The 14,260-nt window shown below is 39.7% G+C and overlaps 1 protein-coding gene and 2 long non-coding RNA genes across 3 annotated transcripts; 2 read left to right on the forward strand and 1 right to left on the reverse strand.

The window, feature by feature from the left end:
* Positions 1-1,843: 1,843 nt before the first annotated feature.
* Positions 1,844-8,248, forward strand: LOC126628520 (uncharacterized). Its single transcript, XM_050298244.1, has 4 exons — positions 1,844-2,675; positions 7,335-7,427; positions 7,529-7,596; positions 7,886-8,248. The coding sequence occupies exons 1-4, from the start codon at positions 2,052-2,054 to the stop codon at positions 8,046-8,048; spliced, it is 948 nt and encodes a 315-aa protein (XP_050154201.1). The 5' UTR covers positions 1,844-2,051; the 3' UTR covers positions 8,049-8,248.
* Positions 6,434-6,985, reverse strand: LOC126628530 (uncharacterized). The gene is made up of 2 exons (XR_007625457.1): positions 6,804-6,985; positions 6,434-6,585 (listed from the first exon to the last, which is right to left on the reverse strand). It is a non-coding gene; the product is annotated as an uncharacterized LOC126628530 (long non-coding RNA).
* A 714-nt stretch (positions 8,249-8,962) lies between the features above and the next one.
* Positions 8,963-11,527, forward strand: LOC126631173 (uncharacterized). The gene is made up of 4 exons (XR_007626267.1): positions 8,963-9,058; positions 9,191-9,250; positions 9,591-9,623; positions 9,708-11,527. It is a non-coding gene; the product is annotated as an uncharacterized LOC126631173 (long non-coding RNA).
* The last annotated feature ends 2,733 nt before the right edge of the window (positions 11,528-14,260 follow it).

Consider the following 14,260-nt stretch of genomic DNA (forward strand, 5'->3'; position numbering starts at 1 on the left):
GGTTGTGTGCGGGGCGTGCCAACTCGTCGGCCGAGCTCAGCTGGGGAGTAAAATGTGTTGATGTTGCGTTGAGCGCACTGCTGACTTCTTGATCTTGCGATTGCGGCCGAGGAGGGAACACGTCTCGACCTTCGGGTTTTAGAACTTGAAGACAAGGCTGCTAATCTTGCAAAGTTCACGAATTGTCGGCCCCGGCTTCGGTCATGGTGATTATATTCGTAAGAGTATAAGCATGCCGAACCAGTACCAAACTATACGGACACAAGTACTCAAAAGAGATGTATGTCTTGATGGTAAACGTGGTTCGGCCGTCAGAATGCCGAACTCTGAAACTTACTTGTGAATATCCGATCATAAAACAACTCGGCGTTCAATGCGTCGAGCCCAGTAGTCTGTAACACCTCACTTTGCCGAGAAGGCTAATGAGATGACTTTTGCCAACAAGAACTTGAAAATCCTTCTTGGCTGAGACTTGGATAGATAACCAGTCGGCCTCAACGAAAGTGCTTCGGGGTCGGCTGCTTCTACGGCAACAGTGCTGTTTTTCCAAACTGAAAATGTCAACGGTTGCCTTCACAGTGTTATTTATCCAAATTGAAGATGTGTTGGCAGAAAAAGAAAATAAAAATCTCAAGATGTTTGAGAGGTTTCGCGTAGAGTGAGGGTTTGCGTATGGCAGTTTGTGTGTTGAATTGGGGGGTGGAATGATGCACTTGGACTTGGACTACTTATCCTGATCTAACTAGGACTTGGCTAATCCTAATTCAATCGGGACTTTGAACTCACCTTCATAATAAACCAGATTCATTCCCTGACTCCTAGTGCCTTTAGTATTAACACCCCTAGTGATATAAGGACTTAACCTACGTCTTTATCCAAATCAACCCTTCTCGCAAAAGGATCTGACTGAAGCTGACTAGACAAGGTGCCTAGCTGACCCATGATACCCCCGGAAGACCATTAGTCTAGAAGTCTCGGCCCATTTTGTTACTCTCGGCCCAAATTGTTATTTTGGGCCCAAACAACTACTTAGTACTAAGGTCTAGTGTTATTCCTCTTAATTTGTTAGTGAAATGTCTTAGGTTTGATTCTCGCCAAAAGTAAAGTTGAACCGCAGTATTATGGAAATTCCATTAAAAGGCTTAGCCCACTCCCCATAAACCCATCGATTGTTCAAAAAAGAAAAGAAAAAAAAAGGAAGAATGTGAAAAGCAAGGTTCTAAAAGACGTTAGGCGCTAGTCGGGCGGCAGGTTGGGGCCTAGCGCCTAGGTGGCTAGGAGGGGTTTAGGCGGGCGCCTGGGCGGACTAGGCGGATTTAATTAAATCTATTATATGTCGTATAAATAAGTGTATGTTTATGCTTAAAATATATATGATTTCATCATAAACTACAAAATATAATAACATATCTATTATAAGCTATTGAAATATAATGAAAATGTGAGAATAAGAATATAATGTGTGTTCATTTAAGTATTCAACAAGTCTCTTACAATTTATTGAAAAAATAAAATGCAAAATGAAAATGATCAATTTCTGTCTAAGTGTGTCTCAACTTAGGCGGGTCTGGGCAGGTTAGGCGGATGCATAGGTGGTCTAAACGGGCACCTCAGTAGGTCTACGTGCTCTCTTTTTATTTTCAAACGCCTAGACATTAATTGAGGTGGTGGCTAGCTACCTGGCACCTAGACAGGGGCATAGACGGCGCTAGACGAAAATTTTTAGAACAGTGGTGAAAAGTAGTAAAATACACCCAAAAACGAGGGTTCTAGATTCTAGACTGTATGTAGATGCCACCAACTCAACATAAGTGGAGAAGAGAAGATCCATTTTCCGTTGTTTTGTTTTTCTCTTTGAATTTTATGTCCTGTCCCCAACCATTAACCACATAAAATACTCTGTTGTCGCTTTGTGAAAACTAAAAAGAGAAAGGCAGCTAACTACTCCGCCATACCAGAGATTCTCTCCCGCCATTGACACACCCTCCCTCTCCGACCTCCCGCCATTTTCTTCTTCTGCCCCGAACTCTCATACAAAATAAAGAATAAAAATGCCGGGGTGCTTCAGCATAATAGCGTCACGCGACCGCTGCTTGCGCTACTCCTTCTCCTCCTCCGGCCTAAAGTCCACCACCACCGATTTGGGCGATGGCACCGTCATGCACTGCTGGGCTCCCAAAAACCACTCCCCATCCAAACCCACCCTCCTCCTCATCCACGGCATCGGCGCCAACGCAATGTGGCAGTGGCACGACTTCGTCTCCCCTCTCGCCTCCCGCTTCAACCTCTATATCCCCGACCTCGTCTTCTTCGGCGACTCCTACTCCTCCCGCCCTGAACGTTCTGAGATTTTCCAGGCACGCTGCGTCATGGCCCTCATGGACGCCCACGGAGTGAAGAAAATGATGGTCACCGGCATCAGCTACGGCGGCTTCGTGGCCTACCGCATGGCGGCGCAGTTTGGGGAGAGGATAGATAGGCTGGTGCTGTGCTGCGCCGGAGTGTGCACGGAGGAAAAGGATATGGAGAATGGGATGTTTCAGGTGAAGAGCGTGGAGGAGGCCATGAATGTTTTGTTGCCCCAGAAGCCTCAGCATGTTAGGGACTTGATGAAGATCTCTTTTTACAAGCCTGTTAAGAATGTCCCCTCTTGTTTTCTCAATGATTTTATTGAGGTAATTTACCCAGTTCTCTGCCTTGATTTCCTCTCTTTACTTTACTTCCTTTTTAATAATAGTTTTGTTGCGTATTTTATTGAGAAATTGGTCGGAATGATCATTTTCCGAATCCGAATTGCTAAAGTGATCAGTTTTGATATTTTGATCGTCAAAGTTGTCTATATTTGATTGATATGTCGTCGAGATTTGATTTTGATTCATTTCCCCAATTAGATTCTGATTTTTAATCATTTTCTGGATTGGGAATGAATTTCTATGTTTCTTGGTGCATAGTATTGGGTTTGATTCCTATAAGTTTATTCAGAAAGTCAAACTAAAGTTTTAATTCTTCCTCGTAATAATTGAAGCCTGATAAGTGTGCAAATTAATACTGTTGCCGCTTTGCAGAAACATACATTTCAGTACTGTATTTTGTATATGCAAAGGAGTTTGAAACAAACTTTAAAAAGAAATAGAGAGGAGAGGAGGAGTAGGTGGAAGAAGCTTATAGCATATTCACACAGTTTCTGGGATCATACATGAATCAAAAACTACATAAATTCTCGATTCGTTCACTAGTGACCAATAGAATCCGGCTTTCAAACTGTGAGAGGGTAGCATCCAAGCAAACATTGAAAGCAATGTTTGTGTTTGTGAATGCGTGTACAGCATGATATGATGCAAATACCAATTTTTAGGAATTAGTGACTATCACCATCAGTTTTCGGGATAAACATACCTTTCTTCTGTTCTGGTCTGTCACCGTCAAACAACAACAACAACAACAAAGCCTTTTCCCACTAAGTGGGGTCGGCTATATGAATCCTAGAACGCCATTGCGCTCGGTTTTGTGTCATGTCCTCCGTTAGATCCAAGTACTCTAAGTCTTTTCTTAGAGTCTCTTCCCAAGTTTTCCTAGGTCTTCCTCTACCCCTTCGGCCCTGAACCTCTGTCCCGTAGTCACATCTTCGAACCGGAGCGTCAGTCGGCCTTCTTTGCACATGTCCAAATCACCGGAGCCGATTTTCTCTCATCTTTCCTACAATTTCGGCTACTCCTACTTTACCTCGGATATCCTCATTCCCAATCTTATCCTTTCTCGTGTGCCCACACATCGCACAAAGCATCCTCATCTCCGCTACACCCATTTTGTGTACGTGTTGATGCTTCACCGCCCAACATTCTGTGCCATACAACATCGCTGGCCTTATTGCCGTCCTATAAAATTTTCCCTTGAGCTTCAGTGGCCTACGACGGTCACACAACACGCCGGATGCACTCTTACACTTCATCCATCCAGCTCGTATTCTATGGTTGAGATCTCCATCTAATTCTCCGTTCTCTTGCAAGATAGATCCTAGGTAGCGAAAACGGTCGTTTTTTGTGATCTTCGCTAGATTGCTCCGGTCATTAGTGTGGATAAGTATATAAATGGATAGAGATAGGAAAGCAAACACAAGATGTACGTGGTTCACCCAGATTGGCTACGTCCACGGAATAGAAGAGTTCTCATTAATTGTGAAGGGTTTACACAAGTACATAGGTTCAAGCTCTCCTTTAGTGAGTACAAGTGAATGATTTAGTACAAATGACATTAGGAAATATTGTGGGAGAATGATCTCGTAATCACGAAACTTCTAGGTATCGGAGTGTGGTGTCGTCTTGACTTGCCTTATCTGTCTCATAGGTAGATGTGGCATCTTCTCTGGAAGTATTCTTCCTCCATCCAGGGATGGTATCTTTAACTGGTGGAGATGCACAAGGTAATGTATCAATTTCACTTGAAGCTTACTTGTAGTTTCAAGCTTGGTCAAGCGCGATACAAACTATGTAGTAGGAGTCCCCCAAGTCGCCGAGCTAGGGGGTCTGCTGAAAGAGGTGACAGACAAGGTAAGCAATCAGAGCTCCGACTGATTGTTCACCTTCTCGCCATCTTGCAGCAGCATGAAGGATAAAGAGAAGAAAAATGAGAAGAGATGATATGAGATACTTTTGCTTTTGAAGAAGTAACTTTCCACAGGCTTATTCTTGAACTGAGCTGGAGGGTTTTCTGGTTTCCTCCAGAGTATAAGGCCGACTGAAGAATTTGAGGGTCAAAACAAGTCCATCAAATCTAGAGTACGTTCCACCCTGCTGATATGGGATACTTTTGCTTTTGACAGAGTAATGGATGTATCGGCACGTGTGCTGTTACGCTTGTCTCCACATACTTCCTTGTATCCTTCGCACTTGCCCTATCTGTTCCTCAAGCAGATGCGGAATCTTCCCTGGAAACATAAGATGTTGAAGATGAGTACTCGAAAGCAATGCCAGGTAAGTAATCAGGTAAGGGGTTCCCGGCAGTCAGTTCCTGGCTGGAAGCTTGATTCCAAGTGCTGACTGATTGCTCTCTTTCTCCTTGTCTTGCAGGTAAAAACAAGGCCAAAGGAAAAGACAGGGAAAAAGCATGATATGGGATACTCTTGCTTTTAACCCTGATGATATGAGATATTCTTGCTCTAGTATAGCTTGTTTGCAGAGGTATTATCGGGGGGAAAGAAAGCTGAATATTTCGAAAGGCTTCGTTGGGAGTGCCCTCTCAGATATGATGAAGGGTTGAGCATTTTTGCAGGTCTGCCTGTCCGTTGGGGATGGAGGTCGACATATATAGGAGTCTCCCTAACAACAAGTAGTAATGCTATTCATTTACCCTGCTTGGTCATAGCACGGTAGTGGGAGCTGCCAGTTTCACATGTTTTAACTTTGTCAGAGCACTTTGAAAAAGTGGTCTGTGGTATCTGGCTCTCGAGATTCGGAGAACGATGTCTCTTCGATTTTTGAGAAAGCAATCATGCTGGGGGTCTGGCTCTCGAGATTCGGAAAGCAGTGTCTCTTCGATTTTTGAGGAAGTAATCATGTTGGGAGTCTGGCTCTCGAGATTCGGAGGGCGGTGCCTCTTCGATTTTGGAGCAAGCAATCCTGTTGGGAGTGTTGTCTCGAATGTGAGTAAAGGTTGGGCATGTTTGCTAGTCTACCTTGCCCCGAAGCACAAAGGTTGACACACAGGGACTTTCCAATTATCTAGCAATGGTACTGTTCCTTTAACCTCTCTTCGCTTTTGAGAAAGTAGTCATGTTGGGAGTCTGGCTCTCGAGATTCGGAGGACGGTGCCTCTTCGATTTTGGAGCAAGCAATCTTGTTGGGAGTGTTTTCTCGAATGTGAGTAAAGGTTGGGCATGTTTGCTAGTCTACCTTGCCACGAAGCACAGAGGTTGACACACGGGAACTTTCCAATTATCCAGCAATGGTACTGTTCCTTTACCCTTGTGGGTAATAATATGGTAACTAGACCTTCAAAATTTATGTGTCTAAACTTTGTTAGTGCTGTTTCTTTGCTATTCTTTTACCTTTCTTGGTCAGAGCGATGTAGTGGGAGCTGCAAGCTTCACGTGCTCAACTTTGGCAGAGAACTTTGGCAAAGTTATCTGTGGTACCCATGAGCTATTGTTGCGTGTGGGAAATGGGTGATTGAACAGTAAGATTCATGTGCTTTCTACTTCACCAGAAGTCTTCGACAGAATGCCCATAATTTCTGCAAAGCTGAGTGTGCGTGTGACAGGTGCTGACAAGGCTAGAATAGTAGGTGCCTCTTCGATTTCTAAGATCGGCCCTCGTGGTCTCTGAGCAGCCCAGCTTTTGAGAAAGCGAGCGCCTCTTCGATTGATTCGGAGAACGATGCCTTATCGATTTTTGAGAAAGCAATCATGCTGGGGGTCTGGCTCTTGAAGATTCGGGGAGCAGTGTCTCTTCGATTTTTGAGAAAGTAATCATGTTGGGAGTCTGGCTCTCGAGATTCGGAGGACGGTGCCTCTTCGATTTTGGAGCAAGCAATCTTGTTGGGAGTGTTTTCTCGAATGTGAGTAAAGGTTGGGCATGTTTGCTAGTCTACCTTGCCACGAAGCACAGAGGTTGACACACAGGGACTTTCCAATTATCCAGCAATGGTACTGTTCCTTTACTCTCTCTTCGATTTTTAAGAAAGTAGTCATGTTGGGAGTCTGGCTCTCGAGATTCGGAGGACGGTGCCTCTTCGATTTTGGAGCAAGCAATCTTATTGGGAGTGTTTTCTCGAATGTGAGTAAAGGTTTGGCATGTTTGCTAGTCTACCTTGCCACGAAGTACAGAGGTTGACACACAGGGACTTTCCAATTATCCAGCAGTGGTACTGTTCCTTTACCCTTGTGGGTAATAATATGGTAGCTAGACCTTCAAAATTTATGGGTCTAAACTTTGTTAGTGCTGTTTCTTTGCTATTCTTTTACCCTTCTTGGTCAGAGACTTTGCTTTACCTCGCAATAGAAGTAGTATCACAGACACGCAGCTTTCCCTTGTTAATTCAGGAGTATGTGTGACTCAATAACAACTCCCCACTGTGAATTGGAGTCTTTAGGCTGCTAGAAACTGCAATTCACTGTAATAATGTGCTTATAAAATATTTGATTGCCACTGATTCTGTTGGGCGGCAATAGTGGTACATAAATTTCATTTCTCACCACATGATTGTGATGTCAGTCCTTTTTTTTCATATGAATTTAAGATGTTAGTGCTAAATGTTTCTCTTTTCCGAGTGCGATATGGAATACTTGTATTAGTTTAACCTGAAACTTGTCTTATGAGTTTGGTTGGCACTGGCTGCAGGTGATGTGTTCAGAACATCTTCAAGAGAGGAAAGAATTGATTCAAGCACTGCACAAGGACAGGAAGTTGTCTGATCTTCCGAAGATAAACCATGTAATTTTGCATTATATTCAAGTTATTAATCTAATAAAGGTGGCTGTTTATCGTTTTTGGTTTTCTGGAGTATTCAAGGGCTTAAGTTCTTCTTGATGCAGCCAACACTAATCATCTGGGGAGAGCATGACATGGTATTCCCACTGGAATTGGCGCACCGATTAAAAAGGTAAATCGTGCAGCTTAATTATTTCAATATCATTGTTACTTCTAGAAATATTTGCTGCACGAATGAAGTACAGAACATTGTGATTAAGATAAACCAAAATCATTGGTTATCTCCACTTCTACTCTTTTGGTTGCTCTAAGTTACTGCTGCAAAACCAACGATTGTACATCCTTCAATGGGAAGACTACTTGATCTTAAAATCCTTACATAAGAGATCCTTGCAGAAATTGGGCAGGTCTACAAATCAAATTTTAGAAAAGCACTTTGTCTTACTGTTCTCCCTTTGCAGGCAAATAGGTGAGAGTGCAAACCTAGTGATCATAAAGAACGCAGGGCATGCTATAAATGCAGAGAAACCGAAAGAGATGTGCAAGCACATGAAGTCTTTCCTCATCGATCCTCTCCCTACAGCTAAACATGAAAACCACAGCAACGGCCGCAAGGTGGATTGAAATGCCAAGAAAAGGTGTCGACTAATCAAGATGATCATTTTCTGATTTTCATTTAAACCTACACTATTGGATATGAGGTTCCGTATGGTGGATTGTCTGTGCGAGTTGAATTTTATGCTAGTAATTATTTTGTATATTCAGAAGACAGAAAAATGCTTCGTTTTCCATTAAAACATGATTTATGCAGATCTTTCTTCTAATGCTTGTATGTGCATATGATCAGCAGTGTGAAATGTTTCCTTACCATATTGACTGGCAACTTAAGATAGTTGTATCAGCGGATTTTGAATCGAGACCTTGACCAGGATCATTTTCATTTGGAGAAAATTGGAGCGTTGGTCTATGAACTTTGATTCAAAGTTGAATATCAGAATACACGATTAACAAACGAACAAACTAACTATAAACTAATATAATTTTATTAAGTGAACGAAAGATTGCTATGACGGCTACATAATCCAAGAGGCTACATTGCGTATGACAATTAACCAATACAAGCACTACTATTATACTATATATAGTGAAAACTAAAGCAAAACCCTAATCCTTAACGGGTAAGAAACTCTAATATCCTTGGCCCACAAGAAAACCATAAACAATAATAAAATTATATATATACTAAAAGAGAAAATGAACTGAGTACAGTGGATTTCCAAGTTTACCCCCGATTATTTTATGGTATTCCGAGTTCGGCCTTTTGTCTTGCTGTCAAATTGGGATGAATTATGTGACACGTGGGACTCCCAGCTTCCTCCACCTTTTCCGTCGCTCACCGCTTTTTCCACCTTTCAAGTTTCAACCACCGCTACCCTCCCACGTCTCAGTTCTCTTTCCTATCCGTACATCAACCCAACTCGGGTTCTTCTTCTTCTTCCCTAAAATTCTCCAATTTCCCCAAAACCTTCCGTTCCAAATCCCCCATGACCTCATTCTCCCTCGCAGAATTAGATTCCCCCAAATCCTTCCAACCCAACGGTCCAATTTTTCAATTTTTACTCCAAGAACTAGCCGTGAGCATCCATTTCCCATTTCGAATTTCGATCCTTTTGGTCAATTTTTGAACCTTTAGTTATTGTCATTGCTTAATGTAGTTTTAATTTAAAGTTTGATTTTTTTTTTCAGTTTTGTTATTTCCTGTGCAGGATAGCTTTGATCTTCTAGATGACTACTTGGCGCAGCTTCCGAATGATTTCCGTCTCGATGTGAGTTTGTTTTTTCAATCTATGTTAATTAACCAGTTGTTGAATTTGATAAAGAATGTGATTTTTTTAGATGGCAGAGTTATCTCAATAAGAAACAAAAGATAGGTTCATGTAGAATATATTACATAGCAAAAGTTGGGGATTAAGCTATTTGCGTTATTTGGTTAGGAAATTGCTCAATGTTGTGCTTTTTGTGTGATTGTGTTTATCCATTAGGTTTACAAATATCATAGTTTCAATATTTCATATGATTTTGTTGTTGGGCAGTTCTTTCAAATAAGTTTTAGCTTTGTTATTTTGTACTTATTTTGGAATGTGATGGTGTTTAGTACTGTTGCAGGTGATTAACAAAAAATCTCTTTCGAGTGCATAGGTAGGGAATAGTCCTTACTTCTATGCTTTAAATCCTTACTAATTTATCATACGTAATGATTCAATTGAGTTGTGTATTATGCAGGAGGATTTGTGCAGACTGATGGACTTGGTATTGCTTAGGGAGTAACATGCTAGGACTTTACTTATTTGTAAGTGTGATCCCGTTTATAACATGGTGGAATAAATATTGGATGCCTGCTGATCAAAATAAACGGAGGTATGTAATTGGTCTTTGTCCTCTATCTTTTTACTATTTTGTTGATTTGTGATTGTGTGAATTTAGATATGAATATGCGTTTTTAAGTTATTCAAACATTACAAATTATAAATGTAGGATTAAAGCAGGTTTGGTTCTTCAAGACTCCAGCAAAGTGGGGAAATAACACGGCATTCTTAGGAAAATGGTTGGCTGGAAATTAAAATAAATGGATCTCCCATAACTCTTTAGACATGATAAGCCTATTGTAGGAGTATAAGTCCAGAAAATTAATGTAGACATGAAAATTTCACTTATTCAGATGATTGTTCGATGGAAGAAACATAAACACACACACACACACACACGAATGAAGCGAGCAAGATATGGGAACTATAGATTTATAACTCCACAAAGATAAAGAAGTTCCCTTAGAGCAAATTAAATGAAATAGAAAGAAAGAAAGAAACACTATGTGAACATTTGAGATAAAAGTGATAATGGTGGCTGGGGTGTTAGAAATTGCATATAACTTTCTGTTTTGATTGAAATGGTTCTTCAAACATTTCAAGAAAATATGCTATACATGCATATGTACTCATTTCTCTACAATTTTCGAAGATCTTATAAATCTTTTCCTATATTTATGCTTAATGTTTCTCAGTCTACAATTCGGCAGAAGGTGTATATTTCCGTCAACCCTTATTCATACTTGCATGCTGAGAATTGTGGTAGAAGAGTTACTGGGGAGATGAGTAATTCAATAAGTCTACTTCTCATATGTTGCTCTTAACGTATGTCGGTTTTAATTATTCATGAGCAATTGAAAATTTATTTTCACCGATGGTACACTTATATTCATAGATCAATATATGTTTGTTTTTAACGTATCTTATTAAATGCATTTGGAGAAAGTATTCAATTTTTTTAGCAATTAAGAACATTGCTCCCTCCTCAATAACTACACTTTCCTTCATTCATCTTTGCTAAATGTCAAGATTTACATTAACAATCTTCTTTTTTTTTTTTTTCAATTTTGTTGAGGGGGCTTAATGTTACCGTTGATGAAGTTTGTGAAGCGCTTTTGGAAGGTAAGTAGTGATATTCAATTATTGCTTATTGCATTTTGTCCAATTTTATTGGAAATTTTCTGAATTAGGTGTGTGCTTTATCCGAAGAAGTCTCAAAATTTGCATTTTGTCCAATTTGGAAGGTAAGTTGTGATTATGTAACGATGTATTGAAGAGCCATTTGTTTAGTTCGTCAGTGAAATTTCGTTGTTTATGTATTTATGAAATACTTGATATAATTGATAATTAAGGTTTAAATATCACAAGGTTCCTTTTGTTTAGGATAAACAAATAAGAAGGAATTGAAGAAGTGGGTTTGGGTTAGTGTAGAGAACTGACACAGAATTGTACTTGCTGTTATTGTAGGGAAATGAAACAGAATTGTATCTTTTGCAAAATTATCGAGTGGTAGCAATTTGCAGATTGTCTAATCTTTTGAAGTAATTTCATTTCCAATTTTATTTGTCTTCCTGTAATTTCAAGTCAGATTACCGGGGAATGCCTCACTTTTTTTGCTGTTAATTTTTGTTTTCAGTCAATTTTCTTTGCTACTGATGTGTTAGGATTTTAAACTCAACCGTGAAATTGAGTATAGGCCTTTTTGGTTGTACATAGGTTCTTACTGTGGAGTAGATACAAATATGACATGTACATATTCTACTATTTAAGTAATGAACAAAACTATTCTTAATGTTTCTAGCTAATCATTTATGAACTTTAACGTTTTTTTTAAACCCGCAGCGAAGTGCGGGTATTCTTACTTGTAATAACTAATTTTCCAACATCCATCAAACTCATGGCGGTACACGTCATGAGTTTGTCAACAAGCAGATGTGGATGCAAGCTTCGTTAGGAGGACACGACAAGGCAAGCTCCGTTAGGCGGACACGACAAGACAAGCTCCGTTTGGTAGACACAACATGATAAACAATTCAAGTAAGCTAGCAATCAAGCGAGCGAACAGGCAAGCCAGCAAAAGTAATCCAAGTGGTGCAAGTGCAAGATTCCAAAGCCAATGCGAACTTTTGAACCAATTTTTGAACCAACAAGCAAAAATTCCAATTTACCATATTCACAATGTCACTCGAGTGGCCACCAGTCCAAGCACTCGGACGATCGTTGCGGTGAGCAATAAGAAGCTCCAACAACAAGTTATTTTGACGTTATCCGTGTGGGCCTTAGAAAGCCTAAACACAAAAGACAAACAACACATTTTCTTCCTTGCCCCTGTGGGCCTCAAAATCTGACTACTCTTTCTTCATTTTTATTTTCCTTCTTCTTTTCTTTGAGTGGTCATTCGTAAACAATTCAAACCAACAAGCAGTGGAGATTCTGGGCTTAGTAATTCCAGCAGATTCGAGATATGGTAGGGTGGTGCAAGCATGACTGGGTGGCAAGGCGACGACGCAGCGGAAGGTTCAAGCAGGCAGCGAGGTGTGGGTACGATGCGGGTCTGGTTCATGGTGCAGCAGCGTGCAGGTCAGAAATAGTTGTGGTGGTGGGTGGTGGTCGAGCAGCAACGATGGTGGATGGTTCTACAGATCAACACGCGTGGATGGTGCTGTGGGTTCGTGGCGGTTGTTTCGAGTGTAGAAGAAGATGATGACGTGATGCAGCAAACATATTCAATTTTTTTCTCTTTTTTTTAAGCAACAAAACCCTAACTAGGGCACTACGACAAACCACAACGAAGAAGAGGAACGTGACGAGACAAACAAACTAGCTACCAAGTACAGATTCAACCCTAAGGATCAAACTTGCTTTGATATCAAGTTAAATATCAGAGTGCGCAATTTACAAATGAACAAACTAATTATAAACTAATATAATTTTATTAAGTGAACGAAAGATTGCCATGACGGCTACATAACCTAAGAGGCTACATTGCAAATGACTTAATAATTAACTAATACAAGCACTACTATATATAGTGAAAACTAAAGCAAAACCCTAATCCTTAACGGGCAAGAAACTCTAATATCCTTGGCCCACAAGAAAACCATAAACAATAATAAAATAATAACTAATTTTCCAACAAATTGGAGCTTCAATTCCCGAACTCATCACAGTGTAAAGCAATGGTTCTTTTGGTTAACCAATTAGAATTTTTGTCCCTTATTTACCCCTAAACCTCTTTATTTTGGATAAAAGTTATTTGTGTTACCCATAAGGACTATTGCTTCACATTGTGACGAGTGTTAAAACATAAACGCATGAACTCGATTAAGTTGCTAGAATCACAATCAAGCAAAATACAAAACCTTGACATATAAGAGTGTTGCTATACCCTGACCTGAAGAGCCTCCACTTGAAGATTCTATGAATGCTGCAAACCAAAATTTAGTGCACTGCAACTCTTCTCCTCTCTGTCAGATTATCTCGAGCTTAAACCAAGAATAGGGCTTAGTTCCAAAGAGAGCGTTACTTTGTGAGAGCAGAGGTCAAGATATATATATATATATATATATATGTATGTATATATGTACACACACAACACAAATATATCACCTTCTCATAACATAACAAGGATTCCCTATTAGAATCCTCATAGAAAACAACTTATGTTTTCTAACACATATTAGTTTAATGCTATTACAAAATTCTTTATCAACAAGAAGTAATATACATCTTCTCATAAGGCTTTCTTATACCAATTGGACTTAAACAACCAATGCCAAAACACCCAATCTCATGTTCATACTATTACATTCTCCCACTTGAGCATGAGATCAATTTCAGAGATGGCTTTACCAATTATAAGAAGTGATCACAGGGCCTTACTCAAGAATTCACCATCATGACCAACGTCCTATTGCATTTCCAAATACAGAAACTAAGAACCATAGACTACAAACAAAATGCAGTATTGATTCTAAGCTCCCATATATCCGATATGCAAATATAACTCATGACTTAAGCTGATATGAACAATCAATTAAAAGAATATGCTCCCACTTTTCAAAAATCAAAACATATATCAATCTCAACGAAAAGCAACATATCAGTGACTAAATAAAATTCATTAACCATAAGCTTAAAACAGATAAACTGTTTTCCAAAGCATCAAATGAATCTAACTCTAAACTTCGTCTACAATCCAAAAACTACAAAACTTAAAAAAACTGAAGTATTGAGCCTTGAAACAAAGACATTTATTGAAAACATAAAATTGAACTTGAAAATTAGCTATAATTAAATAAATTAACTTCAGCTTGATCAGGACTGCACTCATTGTTCCAGATCATATCATTCACACAGTTGCAATCCCAAGCTCTTTAAAGATGATTGATTACTCCCACCGATCAAAACTTTCTAGCACTCCCTTCTGAGAAACATGTTGTTTAAATCTCCAATAGGCAATGCTTTAGT

The sequence above is a fragment of the Malus sylvestris genome, chromosome 1 (assembly GCF_916048215.2).
Source record: "Malus sylvestris chromosome 1, drMalSylv7.2, whole genome shotgun sequence".
NCBI classification, from domain to species: Eukaryota; Viridiplantae; Streptophyta; class Magnoliopsida; order Rosales; family Rosaceae; genus Malus; species Malus sylvestris.